Consider the following 20,234-nt stretch of genomic DNA (forward strand, 5'->3'; position numbering starts at 1 on the left):
TGGAACAAAGGATGTTTTTTTCTTTAGTTTATAGCAGCTTTATTACTGTTTCCACAATTTTGACTGTCAATTCTACACTCATACAGTTTTGTGGTGTATAGAGAAATAAATGATTCGATACGATGTCTATTTCCCAGAACCCTGGTTTCCTGTTGTTGTAAAATAATCTTAATAACAGGGATGTATTCCTACAATTTACCATTGTTATAACCAAAGAGGATGTAATGTTAATTTGCTGTTGTCATCAGATGGTAGTGTAGGAAAACAAATGTGCATATATAAGAAAGGGCAGTAGCTTCTACATAACATTGTGTGTACTCATACCATTATTAGTGCTTAGAATAGATTTAATTGAGCCTCTGTGAGAGTCCGCTGTGAATTGTCTACCCACAACCCACATGAAACAAATTCTATAATCGTTGAAATATTCAAAGTGTTGTTTAATCCAATTGTCCGCAGTGACAGGAAAATCACAATCTTTTATTTATCTTTATTTTAATTCAACCTGGCCCAATATTTGTGCCATTTAAGTCTGCATAAAATGTTTGTGTTAATCTCAAATTCAATGTGTTACCCAAGAATACTATATTCATTTAAACTTCTCCTTCAGAAATCTACTGCAGTGATGTAAATGTGATTGTGAGTTAATTGAAAACATGATATTCTTGAAACTCATTGAAGCCAATTTGTGTTGGAAACAGAAACTGCAGTGTGTGTTGAATTAGATGCGATGCAGGAGGACATCTTGGTATCTTAAGGGAGGAAACATTGTTTCTTACACAGTTTACGTAATGTTTTCGTCAATGGGCACCTGTTATCTCTCCTATCAAAAAAAATGTTGACCCAAATCATCAACATACAGCCCGTATTTTCAAATGTTCATACAGTCTATGACAACACGAATGCGAGAAATTACTGTCTCTCCCAGCTTAAACAACCTTTTCAGTAGTTAATTGTTTCCTCTTTTATTTATTATAATCTGGCTTCATTTTAGAGCTCTACTAAAAACACACATTCTATTTTCTCATTTAAAAATGATTATTAGAAGTCCCATTGATATATGGTCTAAATCTCAAAGTTGAATCAGCATTTTGAAATAGTCGGTATAAAAGCTTTAAATATGATCCAAGGTTAAGTGTCTTTTCAACAGAGACCATAAACGTTTATTAACTTAAAAATGGCATTAAAAATGTAAAAGTCGTTCTACTACACAATATAACATGGCTTTCTTAAATGCATATCATGTATTTTTATTTCAAAGTTTCATCATAGACTCTGTAAGACTAAGCGCAATCCTATCAATCCATAGATGTGCATTTTATAAGTATATGGATAGCACAAAATCTTGATTAATCTTTGGTTTAACTGATCTCAGAAAAGATAAGAACAGTGGACAAGAAAACAGCTGGGAAAAAGAAAAGAGCACATAAAGAGCCGGACGACTGTTATTACAGAATGCAGACAGGAAGCAACACTAACACTAAACAGGACAGTTTGGGCCATGTCAGTTATTAAAGACTGGTCAATTGAAAAGAAAGTGTCCCACACTTTGGGGAGCAATCAATGCTGCCATCATTTTATTTATTTGAGCATTTATTATTCATCTGTTCAAAATTCAAAAGTTAAAATTGACTTGATTGAAAACTATTAAAGTTACAATGCTATGGACTCAGTTCTAACCATACCATCCTCCAGAGAATGTATTCTTTGGGGAAGCAGTGCAACAATTTAAAATAAATTAAATAATTGTTAAATCAATCCTTTGGTGTTAATGACATGATTTATTAGCCATGTAACAACCTGGTAATGGACAGCCAGTCATTATGGCAAAATGAACCCTGATCAGCAGCAGTTCTTACATGCAGCGATAGCAACGCTGTAATGCATGTCTGTAAGTCAAAATGTGCCCCTGGATACACCTATTTTAGCGGGAACTACCACATAAGCCACTCTGAGTAATTTGCCAGTCATTTATATTTCCATATTTGCCCCTTTGTTTAGTTCCTGTTCGACAGCTGTGTGTCATGTTTACTTGGAATTCTTATTTATGTTGCACTGCTCAAGGAAATAGCTTGAGAAAATAAACATCACCTTATGTTTCACCAGAGTTCACCAAAGTTCCAGTAATCACCGCAATCAAATGTATGTGTCTGAATGTCAAAAACTGATTCTTTATGAACACCCCATGTGCTGTGGCCTCCATCAGATCAAAGTTTAAGGCAATAGCCAAATATAAACTGTATGAATTTTCCGCCAATCACTTTCATATTGTTGTTAGTACTGAACACTACATTCACTAGATGAGGTTGGCCCAAAAAAAATAATCATAAAGTAATCGTATGGATTAAGATAAAACATCTGGTTGGGAATTAACAAACCCATAGATGAAGTGTGTAGAAATGTTGAATTAGCGCCACTCTTACCAGCTTTAACTAGAAAGCGAATAACACGCAATGAATTAACGGGTCCATAATCCAATATTAAAATACAAATTCCTCTACAATGAACCACTCTATATAAGTTATTTACTACTTTAACAAAAATTGGAGATAACACTTTTGTATTTTAACGTAATAATAAAACAATACTTTACAGAGCATTCTGACACTGAAGTAATGCTAATTGCTACTTTTAATTTAAATCCACATCTGTGTACTTTTGCACTGAAGGAAGCTGAAACAGAAATACTGGGGTGTGGCTTAAGCATTTCTGCGACAGGCGCTGCTGAGTATTTAAGCACACACACATCCCAACCAGCATCCATTTCCATTTTTCAGAAAGGAATGAAGGATGGAGAGCAACAGAGATATGCCCAAGTAAGTTCACGCAAAAATTCTTTTCATTATTATTATTTGCGTTCATTTTTTATACTTCAGTTATATAAGATAATTTCTTGCAATCATCAATAATTGGTATCTTAAGGGAGGAAACATTGTTTCTTACACAGTTGACATGCTGTTTTCGTCAATGGGTACCTGTTATCGCTCCTATCAAAAAACATGTTGACCCTAATGATCACAATGCAGCCCCTATTTTCAAATGTGTGTGATTTAAATATTGTCCATAAAATGATCGGACAGGGACACTTCTTTAAATCTTTTCATCAACTGAGTATCACTGCTCTTTTGGATGATTTTACAATTGTAACATTCCAACAATGTGTTTCTGTTCCGTATAAGAAGAGTCTAGAAGAGGCTGTTGTGTAGTGATGTCAGGAAAGTATTGGTCGCTATGCTGTAAAAGTTAGTTAAGGCTTCTGTACATATTTGGGTGTGTACTGCAGCATGTTGGCTTCCTTCTAAGCTTGTGGGAAACAAGCATAAAAGTGTGAATGTAATGCAGGGTGGGATACGTCTTGACCAACAATATCGAGACCACAGAGGTTCATGCAGAGCTGAGAAGCCATCTTGCCTGAGATGAAAAAACAGATGAGGAACTAAATTCTTCATAGGTCACACATCTTAAAGATTAGGGCATGTGCAGAATGAAACTGGTTTTTTCTCTTAGATCAATCTCACAGAATTTCCCCCTGCAATTTATTTTTACTTCCCTTTGTGCAACATTTTTTTTTTTTTTTTGAATGAGGCAGTCACGCTGACCCGATACGTGCAGATATTGGTTTTAAATATTCTAAAGAAATGCATGTGCAGCCCTTCTTGCTGCACCCTGGTTATATTCATACCTGCAAACTCAGAAGGGCTGAAAAAGGTGACAAACTAAACCGTTGTAGGGGGGTCTGGGGGCATCCCCCCCAGCCAAATTTTGCTATTTTAACATGTAAATTAAGCATTCTGGTGTACTCCCATAAGAAAATAAAGGGAAAAGACAACCTTTTCTTATGGTAACAATGGCACATTTATTGACCTGTAAACTGGTCAGTTAAAAACATTTTGAATGTGAAAAGCATTCAGGACAGGTCAACAGTAAATCCCATTGGCCAAATTTGGCAACATATCAACATAATATTATTTTCATTTTTTCCTCCTTTCGGCCTGGACAAGCCTTTCAAGGGCCCGTTTTCGCTGCTTGGCAATGTGCCTCTTTCGGGCCACACTATCGTTCTCCACCACCTCTGCCCTATTACTAGCAGCACTGGTAGATGGCTGGCAGCCAACCTCAACCCTCCTTTCTCTGATTACAAGCTGATTTTCCTGTCATTGGGCTTTGTCCCTAGTTCCAGCTGCACTAATGTTAGAACACAACCTCCTATCTACCTCCCCAAACTTCAAATCATCCCTTCTGAACACTTCCACCCCAGTCTGGTTCCTGGTCTGCAACGTGTATTCAACAGTCTGCACAGCACTGAGGGTGGAGATCTTCATTGACGTTGATCGTTGATCAATGATGGTCCCCATGACACTGAAGGAAGACTCAACCAGGGCACCATGGAAAATTGAGAGGGCAGCCTTGACTGCCTGACACAGTGCAGGGTACTTCCCTGTATTGAAGACGACGGCCCACCACTTGACAACATCCTCTCCATGCTGAAAACTGGGAAGCGCCTGGTCAACATTGAAACGCAGAATTTCTTGGTCTGTGTCAGCATCTGGTGGCAGCAGGTGACCCATCATATGTATGAGCTTCCTCAAATATATTCTCTTCATAGCTCTGACCAAAACGACCTGTACTCTCGCTTTGTACACGTTGCCTAGCAACACCGCGCATGCGCATTATATCCTGCTCCGCTCCTAGTTATAGTAGTAGGCTATTCATGGGAAACGCATGAACAGCACGTTAAGATCTCGGCCAAATCGTAATTAAAAGCAGTTCTTCATTATTTAAGCTAAGCGGCGGTAACGCCAGTGTTAAACACGGTGTTAAACACGCAAATGCCGGTTGGTGTGCGTACGTTACTGAGTGTTTATCGGTCCACGGCCGTAATGAACGTGTCGCATTGGTCCATATGTAATGCGCACGTTCTGTTGTTCCCATTGGCATAGAGCTATTGAACATTAATTTTAACAAAGGATACGGATAACATATAGCCCACGTCATTGTATGAATAGCCTATATTTTTATTACGCTATCATCATTCAACATGTAGAATCACGGATCATCCGTTGCACCACTACTAGCTACTCACTAAACCACACACGGATGTGTATTTGTTCATTACGTGTTCGTTTTCATCCCTCTCATATCTGACCACAATGACATAGCCGCCAGCAGGGTTGGGTAGTAACTGATTACATGTAATCTGGATTACGTAATCAGATTACAAAAATCAAGTAACTGTATTCAGCCCAGATTACAATACAAAAATGCGTAATTAGATTACAGTTACATTGTTGGGGATAACCTGATTACATTTTATCTTGCAAACAATGAAACTTTTTATGACAGCCAAACTATCTATTAATTTGACAAGCAGTTCATTCGTTTATCCACTAGATGGCACCATCATCCATTTGCCTATGTAGTTTCTTGACAAAAAAACGGTTCAAATCAAAACTCAAGATGGAGGAGCCGTCGACATCTGTAGACAGACCCCCCGTTGGGAAAAATGTGTTTAACACGTGGCAATATCGGAACAATTTTGAATTAAAGACCGTGGAGAACAACAATGTATATGTACTTTGCAAGTTGTGTAGACCAAAAGTACAAGTACTGTCAACGGCGTTGACATCCACTTCAAATCTGAAGAAACACCTCGAGGTAAGTTGAACGTTATTATTAACACTAGCAGCTAGTTATTAGCTTGGAACGACACTATTATCACCCTCTTACGTGTATGTGTCTTATGTGTCACTTAATATTTATTTCAAACTAAGACGGCGCATTTGTGAAGAAACGCAAGCAAGTGTGTATCGAAGTTAGATATGTACGATAATATTATAGCAGTGTTATGCTGTGTAATTTTCAGTCATTTGCTGTGTGACCACCACTCATTTGATTTCCAACCCATCTAAGTAAACTAGCAAGCTAAACTGAACATTCATTTAGCCGTGCTGAAAAAAATTTGCGTGCAGAGGGTTGCCATTGAATTGTATCCTGGTTTTGGTTAATGTTAGTGCTAGCCGCGAGGAAAGACAATGGTCGCAGAGGCGTCCCGAATCATTTTTATAAACCTAACGTTGAGGTATACGTGGTAGCCAGCATTGATGCGCGGGCTGACCCGAAGTCAATGCAATCGGTGGGGACAGTTTCATAATTAATTTCACCAAGTTTCATATCAGCAACTTTTGCATTACAGCCTGTGTAAACAGCACACTAGAACATGTATTTCAGATAAAACAGAAGTTGATCAAACATTAATGAGTCATGATGAAAGAATGAAAATAATTGTGTGATCAAAATAATAATAATAAATAGAGAATAGTAATATTTTTTCCCTTGTGTGATTATTTCAGAGAAAGCATGCTGGAAAGTATGAGAAGAGGCCTGAGCTGGACACAACAGATCAACAACAGACTGGACCACCTAAAGAAAAGCAGGCGAGGCTCACACAATTTCAGAGCAACATTTCACAATCCAAGGTTAACTCACTTATGTTAACCTTCATCGTGGATGATGTCCAGTCCTTTAGCATACTGGAAGAACCAGCATTTAAAGGACTTATTGAGGGATTAAGTGGGGGGAAAACTGTGATGACCAGAAAGACACTGATGGCTAAACTTCAAAGTGAATACATGAACATGAAAGACAAACTTAAAACAAAATTACAACAAGTGCAGTCAGTCTGCACAACTGCTGATATATGGACAGCTTCTAATAGGAGCTTTTTTGGGATGACATGCCATTGGATCGAGGAAGGTGAGCTGGACAGGAAATCTGCAGCTCTTGCCTGTGTCAGAATGAAAGGCAGACACACATTTGATGTCATTGCTGCAAAGATAAATGAAATCCACACCACATACAACATCGAACATAAAGTAGCAGCAACAGTGACAGACAACGGAAGCAATTTCGTTAAAGCCTTCAAAGAATTTTCTGCAAATGATGATGATGATAAAGAAGAAGAAGAAGTCACTTTTGAAGATGTTAACACCATTCTGTCAGAGGAAACCGATGAGCATGTACACCTTTTTCTTCCGCCGCATCAAAGGTGTGCTTCGCACACACTTAACCTAATCGCAACAAAGGATCTCACAACTGCTTTGAAACAGGGGTCAACACGTAGAGTCTACAACAGTGCAATGGCCAAATGCTCTGCATTATGGAATAAGACCCACAGGTCATCACTGGCTGCTGAAGCAGTTGAAGAGATAGGCAAGATGAAATTCATTGTTCCATGTGTCACACGCTGGAACTCCGAATATAATGCAGTGCAAAAAGTTGTGTCTTTCAGTGAGGTACAGCTAGGGGAAATTTGTGACCGCCTGGAGGTTACCAGGTTATTGCCCCATGAGATTGCCTTCTTGAAAGAATATGCAGAGGTCCTGAGGCCTCTCTCTTTCGCCCTTGACCTTCTGCAAGGAGAACATAAATGTTTCTTTGGACTGCTGATACCCACACTTCTTACTCTGAAGAAGAAGCTACGTGAACAGAGAATTTCAACACGCTTTTTCAATGCTGCCATTCACACCATCCTGGCAGCAATCGACAAACGCTTTGCACAGACATTCACCAATCAGGATGCAAAAATTGCAACAGCAACAATGCCACAGTTCCGTTTGTGGTGGCTGGCAGAACCTGAGAGAGAGGATGTGCGCCAGCTGTTGGTATCAGAGGCAAGCCGCCTAGATCCAAATGAAATTCCTGAGGCGAACGAAAGTGGGAATTCTGCACAGTCAGATGAGGATTTCTTCAGTTATGGACCAGAACATCCCAGTGTCAGAAGTGGTGTTGCTGACGAGGTCAGAAAGTTTCTAGAAGGAACAAGCAAGAGCCTTGACTGCCTTAATGAGTTTCCAAAGGTGAAGAGGCTGTTTCTGAAATATAACACCATCTTACCCTCGAGTGCACCTGTGGAGCGGCTCTTCAGCCATGGCGGCAACATCCTTACACCCCAGAGGAACCGCTTGACAGATGAACATTTTGAACAAGTGCTACTGATGAGATACAATAGGAAACTTGTTTCTGTGGCCTTTGATTAATGAGCAGATGTTTTTTTTCTCTCTCTTCCATCTATTCTGTGTGTGAGAGGTAAGGGATGGGAGGGCTTGGGTTGGGGGAGGATGAAGAGGGCTGGGGAAGGGGGGATTGGGGCAGGGAGGAGGTGGGAAGGGGAGTTCTTCAGTTCAGTGCTGACCCTCATAAAAAAAAGATTCATATGCAGATGTGTTGAAAATGTGTTGACTGTTTTAAGATATGTTTAGTTAATAAAATGTGTAGTTAATTAACAAACTGACAGCTTTACTAAGAGCAAAAAAAACAAACGCTTTGCACAGACATTCACCAGTCAGGATGCAAAAATTGCAACAGCAACAATGCCACAGTTCCGTTTGTGGTGGCTGGCAGAACCTGAGAGAGAGGATGTGCGCCAGCTGTTGGTATCAGAAGCAAGCCGCCTAGATCCAAATGAAATTCCTGAGGCGAACGAAAGTGGGAATTCTGCGCAGTCAGATGAGGATTTCTTCAGTTATGGACCAGAACATCCCAGTGTCAGAAGTGGTGTTGCTGACGAGGTCAGAAAGTTTCTAGAGGGGGTGGGAAGGGAGGGGGTGGGAAGGGGAGTTCTTCAGTTCATTGCTGACCCTCATTTGCAGATGGGTTGAACATGTGTTGACTGTTTTAAGATATGTTTAGTTAATAAAATGTGTAGTTAATTAACAAACTGACAGCTTTACTAAGAGCAAAATAGATGTAATGAAATTATCAAGTGAAAAATAAAATGAAAATTCTTTGGTCAATTCTGTGGCGGTGTCTTTTAAAGGTGCATACTTGTGGAAGTAATCTAAAAGTAATCAGATTACGTTACATGTTTTTGGTAATCCAACTGATTACGTAACTGATTACAAAAATTACCATGTAATTTGAAATCAGTAATCGATTACATTTTAAAGTAATCTGACCCAACCCTGGCCGCCAGTAATATCAGGTAACAGGACGGATGCTGTGGAGATCAGCCTTCACAAACGTATTCTTTTCGCATTGAACGAGGTGACATAGAACTGGTCTAGCTAGGCTAACTTTAACACAATTCACTGAGGTTAGCTAGCAACCTAACAAGCTGATAAGCTTAAGCATGTTAATACACTTTATTTGGCTAAAATAATTTTACTTCAGCAACGTTAAAATGATACAGCATACAATGTTTTTGCCAGATTAGCTGCTACTAGACTTACCTCAAAACTTGTATCTGTTACGTATCCCAAAAATGGTCCAGAAGAACCACTCGCTGACTACTGAGTACTCCACTCCAAGAGGGACCGATGGGTAAAAAGACGCGCGCTGTGGTTTATCTTGCTTATGATTGGTCGGTGGTCGTGGAACGCGAGTCATTTGAACAAAGATTTTATTTATTGTGAAGATAGCAAACTTGTTTCTTGCTCATTATACAGTCGGTTATACAGTCTATGGTTGGTCGGTCAGTCGTTGGTCAGTCGTCGGTCAGCCCCCACTGAATTTCGCCAAAGGTGACTAGTTTGCAGGTATGTATATTGTTTGGGGGGGATTATGGAATAAAAAATACATGCGCTCTTCTTCCAAAAAGACCCGAATCTTCGCTCTGAGCTCGAAGACGCGCGACAAGACTTTGCCTCGGGACAGCCACCTTGCTTCGCTGTGAAACAGCACAGCTGTATGATCAGCTCCCATCTCCTCACAAAGAGCGGAGAACAGTCGCGCTTTCAGAGGTCGCGTTTTGATGAAATTTGAAGAAATACACTCCTCAATGTCAGTTTCGGTAATTTATTGACAAGGATGACGACACCCTGAAACAGAGTAATGCAGCAAGATAAGCTGACAAAGTATTACATCCATGCAATTCAATCAACACAAATATATACCACGAAACAGAGTATAGTAGTATAACAGTATAATATATATATAGTATAATATATAGTATAATATAATAGTGGAAACAGTCTTACATGAATGAGTGGACGAACGTCTCAACTCCAGGCGGAGTGAATGAACAATGTTTGAACTAAAATGGCCGCTCGGCACTACCGGGTCAGAGCACGGCATAACCGGGCAGCGACAGCAGTGACACTGCCCTCTAGTGGCCGGCGATAAACTCTTCAAAATTGACCGCTTCCACAACTGCTGTCAAAACGTCGTTAAGTTCGGTCTGAGCTGTCTGAAAGCCAGCGCTTCCCGATGGATGATGCATTGCGTCCACTGCGCATCTGGTGCGGCCCTCTCGATTAATGCCTGCAATCCTTTCCTTTTTCCTGCCATGGTCTGTGCACCATCTGAGCAAAACCCCACACAATTTCCCCATTTCAGCTCATGTTCTGTGAAGTAGCTGTCCATAATCTTGAAGAGCTCCTCAGCCGTGGCTCTTGTTTGCACAGATTTGCAAAAGAGCAAATCCTCATTTAGTGACAGTGACTCTGAATTTACAAAGCGGACATATGAAATGAACAAACATTTTTTACTGCTGTCTGTGGCTTCGTCCACTTGTATTGCAAAACGATTTTCTTTCAGTTTTTCAGTGAGTTGTGCTTCAATGTCATTGGAAATGTCGCAAATTCGTCTCGCAACTGTGTCGTTTGACAGGGGGATTGTTTTTAGTTTTGCAGCGCTTGTCTCATCAAGCATACTTGACACCATGTCAACAGCAACGGGGAGAATAAGTTGCTCAGCTATCGTGTGTGGTTTTTTGCACTGGGCAACTCTATATGTGACTCTGTATGATGCCATTTGTGCTGTACTATTCACTGACGCAGCTTTCACCATTCGCTTTTCCTGCTGACGGTATTCGATGAGTTTTCGTTGAAAAAAAATGATGGGTTTATCAACGTGAGTTGGGTGTGATGTCTCAAAGTGTCTGCGCAATTTGTTTGGCCTCATACTGTCTGCTGCCAGTTGTCGAAGACACAGAACACACACGGGTCGCTCCTCATCACCCACCTCAGCTACAGTGAATCCTAAAGCAAGATACGCTTCATCATACTTTCTCTTTGGTTGGCATTTCGATTGGTTTGGCCCGTCTGTCTTCTCTTTCCCTGTTGTCGCCGAATCGCCAACTTTTGTTGCCCTTGTAAAAACTTGTCCATTTTGAACCTTAAACGATATAGCCTACACACGTCTGCTGCCCTGTTGTTCTGTTGTCATTATTCCGCCGCAATTAACATGCCAACGTCTAGCCTATTATTCGCACTATGGTTCCAGGCAAGCTTTTTTTTTTTTTTTTGCTGGTTTCCTATCTAATGTTCTTTTAACATGTTTAGGACAATTACGGAATCCATTGTGAGTGAGCTTTATCGGCGCGCCCCACACTTTGAGAAACGCTGTCTTAGATTCAAACACAGATATACCCGTGGCTGTAAATCATCATACATTGGTGGCGTTGGGTTTAAACGTTTTGCTAACAGTTATTTGAAGATGTCACATAAAGACAGTGTTTCCACAACCTTTTCAGTAGTAAGTTGTTTCCTCTTTCATTTGCATATTATAATCTGGCATCATTTTAGGTGCATTATTTTTTAGGTATTATTATTATTTGCATTAGTTTTTCATACTTCAGTTGTATAAGATAATTTCTCGCAATCATCAATAATTGTATATATGAAATAAGGTAAAAATGCCATTACTTCTGTTGTTGCAGTTCTTTATATTTTCATGTTAGGTAAATAAGGCAGTTTAGTTCTGCACTTATTCAAGCAAAAAGGGGTTCCTATTTAATGAACCATGTATCATGAATTGTTTATTATATATGTATTACTTTATTAATTATGATGTAGTTTAAAGCATAGCAGTAGTAGTACATGTGTATTTTCAAGTAACACTTTTCAACTGTATTTTATTAATAATTATTTTATTAAATTAATATATATTCATATTTTAATTTATTTCAGTTTGTCACTAACTGGTGTAGGTTAGAGATCAAGTCATCTTCTTTCTTATGTTAAAAAAACTAACAAAAGAAAAAAGTAAAAAAATAATAACAAAAAAAAGTCTCAACATGGTATAAAAATAAATACTCAAATAGTTTCCTTCATGTTCAAAACTATTTGAGTATTTATTTTTGTATCTTGTAAAGTCTGTAAGTCTGTTTTTAATGTTATTATAATTACTTCACACATTTGCTATTGTTGCTGTATATTTTAAATCGTTTTACTTCCTACCTCCGACGTTGACATTGTGATGTTTTCATTTAGGAGGCCGTGGGATACGGCTCGAGAAGTTCCCGACATTGAAGATATACAGACGCCATGGAAGATGATAAAAATTCTGAAGTTCATCACTCTGTGTGTCGTCGCTTTGTCTGTGTTTGGCTTGGCGCTGTGTAGCAAGGTTTGCCATTATTTATTTTTTCATTTTTATACACACACTGTGAGAATATTGATTTAATTTTGGTGAGAGCAGCTGCCCTCAAGTCACTGAATAAACTAAACGATTAAATGATTATAACTTTAAATCTGTTCCAGGCTTCCTTCCTCCTCCTCATCACCTTGTCCAATGAAGGCACAAAAACCCTCCCAGATGTCATGAAACCCGTCGCTCTGCTTTGTATCGGCTGCGCTCTTATAACTCCCAGCGTCTTGCTATTTCTTAAAAGTCTCTGGAAGGCTTGCTGTCAAACATCAAAGCCGCCAAGACTATCAACTGTTGCCCTGGTAAGACAAGACTCAACATGTCTAAACTTAATTTCATTTTTGACTGATGCCAAAAAACCAAGCCTGATGGGTATCATGCCACTTTTCTTTAATGTGTGTTTTTTTTCATTTTCTCCTGCTTCTTCTTTTTCAGGTTCTGGTCTGTGAGTTATTTGTGGCTGGGGGTGCTGCGATTCTCACTATCGTGGCAATGCCACACTTGGACATTGTGACCAACGTGACGATCCTGAACGGGCTAGCCGTCTTCTCTGCATTCTTACAGATTATCACTCAGTGCACTGCCAAAGAAAGGAACAAGTCCCTAGTCCCATCCATCACAGCTGTCATCCTCATTCTGCTTGGTTACATCCTCTTCCTCTACTTGTACATCACAAAGGATCCTACTGATAAAAAGATGGCCATTTGGGTGGGTCTGGCTGTTGGTGGGTCCTTACTGGTGTCTTTCAACTGGTGGGAGGGCTACTTGAGACTGATCAGCGAGAACAGCAACTCCGTCTTCCTCAGGTTGCTGTTTAGAGACACGAAGAAGTGCCAGAACTTACTGAACATCCTCTCCAGCCTGCTCAGGATCGTGGTGACTGCCTCTGTGCTCGTTGCCTATGTCCCTTTAAACAAAATGGACTGGAGTATTGTGAAATCAATCCCGAGTCATGAGACAAAGATTATAGCCATCATCATTGGGGTCCAGCTGATCTCCTCTGCACTCTGCCACTGGTTCGCTCTGGTAGCCTGCAAGATGCATGCCCTGCGACGATGCTTCATCCTGCCTCTGTACTTGGCCTCTTTGGCTGTCATGGTTCTGTTCATCATCCCGGTTATTGTTTACTATCAAGACTATAAATCCGATCTGAACGGCACTGAAATCAACTTCACAGGCTACTGCATTGGTGTTGTAGATGGCAGAAACCAAAACCTGACAGGCAGTGTGTTCCAACATCTGGTTTATGATGTTACACACACTCTGTGCTTCCTGGACATGTCCAAGATACTTGACATTGGCATACTGACAGGTAATAAATTAGACCCTGGTTTAAGATACTTTGTATTCCAGCACATCTATTAAAAAAATAAAGGTATTATAAGTCCTTGTGGCCATGATGCATTTGATACTGTGTGTTAAATGTCAACCTGGCATTGCTGTTTTGATAGTTTGTGCTTAATTATTCTATACACCATAAAATACTAATTTGGGGATAATTGTTTGTTAATTTTCATTCAGGTTCAGCAGTGTCCTGGTGGCTTGGCCTTGTCATGGCCACTATCCATCTGTGGCACCTCAAGGTGTTACGAATCCAGAGGACCCAAGACCTGCTCACCAGGAGACTTTATGAAGGGACTTTCATCGAGCAGTCCTTGCTCCTCAACACCCGATACGACGCCCAGATCAAAAGCAGAATGAAGATGTAAGTGTGTGTTGGAGTAATCCTCTATTTTGGTTGTTGATTCTTCAAAGTGCGTTCGGACTTGGATTGAAATTTAAGGATAAAGTTACATTGTTTCTTCTCATATTTGCAAATCTTGTCACCTGTAGTTCGGAGGCCTTTGATACGACGATGGTGTATCTATGTGCGACTATGTGGCACGAAAACTACGATGAGATGATGAACATCATTATCTCAATTTTCAGGTAACATTTTTTCCACTGCTTTGACTGAATGAATTTAGTTTCTTGCTTGACACTGTTTAATAAACTACAAAGGGATTTGAGCCTCACCATTGGTTGAAAAGACAGAACAATTTCTTTATTTGTTGCTTTCAATGGATTTAATTTTCCAAGGTTTTTAGTAATGTACTCTTAACAACCCAAAAATATACATTATCACAGCAGATTTTCTTTATGTTTCTTTGAACATTTCAGACTGGACAAGTATAGACCAAAGAAGGGGCAACAGCATATTGATTTAACCTTTGAAGCCCATATCTACTTTGATGATGCATTCGAAAATGTGGAGGGGAATCGGGGGCGTCACCTCAACAAATACGGTCAGACCCTTGTGGAAATCCTTGCAGAAGTTTACACGTAAGAATCAAGTTCACAGATTGTCTAGATACAGTGCATTTAAGTGTTGATTATCAAAAATGAATCAAGTAAAATATGAATATCAAGCCCTTTGATTCTCTTTCATCAGCATCTTTACCAGCATCGATCAGGGTTTCTTCAAAAAGACTCAAAAAATTCCGGATCAGAAGATCTTAACTACGCCGTATGGGGGTCGTCTGGTTGTCACTATGCCTCATGGGAACATTATCACGGTTCACTATAAAGACAAAGAACTCATCCGCCACAAAAAGAGATGGTCTCAGGTAGGAAAATAATAACTTATATACAGTACCTCAGAAGGAACATTAAAGTGTACCATTTACAGTATATATCAGTCCCTTTGAACAGTACTCAAATAAATATTTATTTCTAATTTTTTAGATCATGTACCTTTACTATCTTCTGGGCTTTAAACTTATGACCAAACATTATGGAAAATGGGAGAAGGGAGAGGACGAGAGCAGTTTGAGAGCACATGTTGAGGTGAGTTAAGAGAAACATCTAAAACTTGAGTAGATTGTTTTTAGGATGAGCTCAACCACTCATACACATTATTTTGATGTAAAAACGAAATGAAAACAAACTGCTCTTTCAGAAAGAGAAACGCAACACCTACCTCCTGGCTTTAGATGGGGACACCGACTTCCAACCGGCTGCTGTGATGCTGCTCATTGATCGTCTAAAAATGTACCCACGTGTCGGAGCAGCCTGTGGCAGGATTCACCCCACTGGATCAGGTTGGAACATTGTACAATTAAGAAAAACTAACAGTAACTAGCAATGAATAGATATTTGTGTTTAAGTTTCCAATACTTCGATATTTTGTGGACAGGTCCTGCAGTGTGGTTCCAGAAATTTGAGTACGCTATCAGTCATTGGCTACAGAAGACAGCGGAGCACGTGATTGGCTGTGTGCTATGCAGCCCCGGTTGTTTCAGTCTGTTCAGAGCAGAGGCGCTGATGGATGACAACGTGATGAAGAAATACTCCACCAAGTCCATGGAGGCGAGCAACTACATCCAGTACGACCAAGGTAATAAGTTATTGAATAGGACTTCCTGTCTCTAACTCTTGGTCTTGGGGTTATCTTTTGGATTCGGTCTACCCCTCTGACACACATATAAATCCATTTTTTTCCCGTGCAGGTGAGGACCGCTGGCTGTGTACTCTGCTGCTGAAACAGGGATGGAGAGTGGAGTACAACGCAGCTTCTGATGCCTACACCAACGCACCTGAAGACTTTAAAGAACTCTACAACCAGGTGAATACCTACATTGTTTATGCATACTGATATATTTTCATATCAAAATCATAAATGTTTAAGGATATCTTTAGGTAGAACTTGTAATTAATCCATAAGTCACACCAGTCATAGATAAGAAGGGACAATCTGATGACTATATGCCAATTTCAGCGTAGGCGATGGGGACCGTCCACAATGGCCAACGTGGTGGATCTGCTGGGAGCTACAAATGTAATTTCCAAGAAAAACCCGTCCATTTCCAAACTCTTCATGTTTTACCAGCTCTTTGCCCTCGTCTCATCAATCTTGGCCCCTGCTACCATTTGCCTTATGATTGCAGGTTGGTGTTTTTATGATTAATTTCTGTATAACCTTTTGTTCTTTCTAGCAACTGTCCCCTGCATATAAGATTGTCTTATGAATATTAAAATTGTTTTTATATTAATAAAACATTTACATTTGTATGTACCATCTTTTGTGTCCTCTAGGTACTTTTACCTTCATGTTTGAAATACAGGGCAGCGCTTCCCTGGTTCTGGGTGTGATACCTCCTTTAATCTACCTGATTCTTTGCTTCAAACTGAAATCGGACACTCAGATCAGTATTGCAGCAGTCATGAGTGTCATATATGCATTCCTCATGTTGGTGGTGTCAATGACAATTATTGGTAAGTTATATTCACGTATAACATACACATGTGTAGTGACTTTATCTGGAACTTCTAATTGTAAAAATCCTCCATAACATCCTCTTTCCTCTAGGTGCGATGGTGAGGGACAAAACCATCCTGACCCCCAGCAGCCTTTTCATTGTTGCCATGGCAATCATCTACCAGGGATTCTTGAGACAAGGGACAAAATGGGTTTTTAATTTCTAAAAATAAAATGTTGATTTTTCCAAAATATATCTATATATTATATTTGTCCCAGGTGCTGGCCTTTTGATGCTGTTGAAATACAATCTCCCAGGTTTAACATTTTAAACATTTTTTTCATGTTTGCTGGACAAGCCTGGGATTTTGTCAACACCGTAAGACACAAAGAAACATAGAAATATGTATTTTGAATAAACTTATTGCAGTTATTTTGACTACTGGAGGTTATTTTAATCTGTGTTATTCAATCCATGTTTTTAAACTAATACTATTACTTTAAAATATATATATTATCAAGCTGCCAATTATTATAACTGGGGAAATATACATGTTCACATTTATTTTTTAATCTCAAAAACAAACAATGTTAGTCAGCAATACAGAAATTACACATTTATTTAGGAAATGCAGTGCTTTTGTTGAGATAATGTGAGAAAATGTAATAAAATATCTTTTTAAAAACAAAAATGAACAGAAAACTCATCTTATGGAGTTGACCAGCTGTTTACGGTGTTGACGCACATCTTACGGTGTTGACGAATTAGAAGAGAACTGGAGATAACTTCATTTAACATGGCCATTGAACTTCAAAAACTCAACTTTTCAACTGTAACATTTCAGGATAAAAGGCCATTTAATATCAATCGTTATTTTTGCACTCACACCCACTTTAAAAACAGGAACTTGGCAGTAGGCATATCGGATCTCTTGAAAAGTCCATAAACTCATATCTGATCTATTGAACAGTCCATAAACTCATATTGGATCTATTGAACAGTCCATAAACTCATATTGGATCTTTTGAACAGTCCATAAACTCATATCAGATCTCTTGAACAGTCCATAAACTCATCAAATTTACAGATCATGGAGAAAAACACTAAGAATATTCATTAATTCAGCCTTTGGAAATGGAAAATTCTCTGTAAATCTTGAACTCATCTTATATCATGGCATGAATTTAAACACCTGGCAACAACCGATTGAAAAGGTCCTCATCTAGGAAGTCCATGACCTCTGAGGAGAGCTGGTAGATATCCCTTTTGCGGCTTGTGCGGACTGGTAATGATGGGTGAATTTTGACTGTGATGTCAGTAGATGGAACATAGCAGACATCCTGGCACCCTTGTTTCCTTTGGAAACGACTACATGGCCCATGAGGGTGGAAAAAATCCACTTGAACATCCCCTTGTTCTTGATCTGTTTTAAGCACTTTAGCCAGCCACCAATTGTAGTCATAAACCACAGCAAGCCAATCCTCTGTGTTGATGTCACTCGGCCCCACTGCTGACATTAAGCCCTCAGGTGCTCTGGTCGGCTCCTCCTCCATTGCCTCCACTAACATGGCAAGAGGACTCTGAACAGCCCGATGCTCATCTGCATGCTGTGGTGTGTGTGGTGTGGTGTGGTGTGCAACTGGATTGTGGTGGTGTGCAACTGGATTAAAACAGCGGCAGATTTGTGGCTCATTACAAAAGCATGAACTATGCCTACAGTAGATGGTATTGCCCCGAGCTACCACTTGATGAACCTTTCTTGTTCCTGAGATGGGTCGTAGGGACTTGGGGAGGACAGCATCATAAGCCAGGAAATCAGCAGTGCTGACATAGTGTAGGTGGACTCCACTTAGCCTGCTGGACACAAGCTGATGAAAAGTCATGCCATTGACGATGTCCACTCCTCCAAGAACCATTCTGTCAGCACACCGCTTAACTGTTGCCCCAATACCATCCGGGGCGACCTTTCCGTGGGATGTAGGGAAGAAGTTCCATGTTACATTGTTGAACCCCAGTCGAGGAGGGATGGTGGAGAGGAGGAGAAAGTTCTTTTTATTTTTGTATTGTTTACTTGGACCATCAGACCAAAAGTGAATTGTGTCAATGTGGGGGAATCTGGTATGAATGTCCTTCAGAACTTCATCCATGTAGGTCCATATTGCTGCTGCGTCTTGGCGCTTGGACTCGGAAATTGTGCAAAAAGCTTGTTTTTCTTGCTTGGTGTAAAACATGCCTGTATGGAGCGTTATCAGTGGGAGATTTTGGCCATAGTGGCAGGATTGTACTTCGGAGCTGTATTTGCATTTCCATGCTTCAGAGAAATCGATATGCACAATCACTGTTCTTTCATTGCAATTTTCAATCATGTTTCGGTACTCTTTGGATTGATTTTGAACAAAATGGACATGGGTGGTTGTTTCGTTTCTTAATTTGTCTTGGTAGAGATCCATCAGCTCCGACAGAGTACCCGTACGTTTCTGTAGTCTGGTATGAAAGTGAACTCCATCCTCTGTTTTCTCTTCGACCCATTCCCACTGCTTCCAGTCCACTTTTGTTTTCCCTTGCTCTAAAGGCAGACTTGATGATTTGTGAAGGCATCTTGCACAGGTGCGCAATAGACACGATTCACTTGGTGGAGAACAACAGACAAGCTGAAAACTCTCTTTAAGCTTGCTGGTTGACACAGCCTGGAAAGATTTCAAAACATCAAGCATGAGCGTGGCGTTTTCATGGATCTGGCACTGACAAGTGTTTCGATCTGAGGTTTTGGGTGGTGTTATGTAGAAGGGACGTAGTGCACAGAAAGAGGAATAACTCAGGCGAATGCTGGGGTTTTGCTCAGTATATGACTGGTGGAGATTCTGCATTGTGTCTGTCATTACCATCCTTTGACGTTTCACTTTTTTTCTTGTGATGGTGTCTTGCTTGTCTGTCGTGATTCTTGAATTGTTTTCAAAAAATGTGTGAACCACTGAGGAGATTGTCTGGAGGTAACTGGGCTTTCTTTGGATTGGTGTGTTTTCTCTGAGTGTCTGAGTTCCCATTTGTCAACACCATAAGGTAAGTGGTCAACTCCATAAGACAACATTTCTTACGGAGTTGACGTCTGATGGAGTCTTACGGAGTTGACGATATCTTCAATTTTTCATCATAACATGTGATTTCTTTGCAGAAGCCATCTTGTTTATCACTAGCTGCTAGTGGCCTCAACAATAACGTTATATTAAACTTTTATTTCTTGATAAAATCACATAAACCTTGAATTTTATCGACCATGGTGTTGACACTCTATGGTTGTGACATAGCTGGTTTTGTAAAAGAAGATAATTAAGGAAAAATATGAGAAATATTTACTTACCAGAGCAGTGGCCTCATGGCATGTCCACCAAACAGCAAGTGGAAAAGGGGTCCTTAGAGTATGAGTTGGCCAATATAATGTGTTTTTTTGCATTTTTAGAAAAATCTTATGGTGTTGACAGAAACTCCGGACGCGATTTCAATCACGTAAAAAGTACATAAATATATATTTTTAATTGTAAATTTCTATATAGTTTGAATAATTACTTAAAATACATGATCACAGTAGCTATTGTGTTTGTTTTATTTTAATTTTAACAATTATTTAAGTAT

General features: G+C 39.7%; 1 protein-coding gene across 1 annotated transcript; it reads left to right on the forward strand.

The window, feature by feature from the left end:
• Positions 1-2,794: 2,794 nt before the first annotated feature.
• LOC134874413 (chitin synthase chs-1-like) lies at positions 2,795-17,036 on the forward strand. Its single transcript, XM_063898406.1, has 15 exons — positions 2,795-2,816; positions 12,210-12,345; positions 12,480-12,668; positions 12,802-13,678; positions 13,888-14,071; positions 14,200-14,295; positions 14,527-14,688; positions 14,798-14,972; positions 15,091-15,192; positions 15,305-15,446; positions 15,542-15,742; positions 15,855-15,970; positions 16,124-16,292; positions 16,441-16,620; positions 16,715-17,036. Exons 1-15 carry the CDS (start codon positions 2,809-2,811, stop codon positions 16,828-16,830), a joined length of 2,853 nt encoding a protein of 950 aa, XP_063754476.1. The 5' UTR covers positions 2,795-2,808; the 3' UTR covers positions 16,831-17,036.
• Positions 17,037-20,234: the final 3,198 nt, after the last annotated feature.

Source organism: Eleginops maclovinus, chromosome 13 (assembly GCF_036324505.1).
Source record: "Eleginops maclovinus isolate JMC-PN-2008 ecotype Puerto Natales chromosome 13, JC_Emac_rtc_rv5, whole genome shotgun sequence".
Taxonomy (NCBI): domain Eukaryota; kingdom Metazoa; phylum Chordata; class Actinopteri; order Perciformes; family Eleginopidae; genus Eleginops; species Eleginops maclovinus.

Bases quoted from the DNA above. Each gene is read 5' to 3' on its own strand.
- LOC134874413 (XM_063898406.1), top strand. The intron at 15,743-15,854 runs GTAATAAGTTAT...TTTCCCGTGCAG, and splicing joins CTACATCCAGTACGACCAAG to GTGAGGACCGCTGGCTGTGT. The intron at 15,971-16,123 runs GTGAATACCTAC...TGCCAATTTCAG, and splicing joins TTAAAGAACTCTACAACCAG to CGTAGGCGATGGGGACCGTC.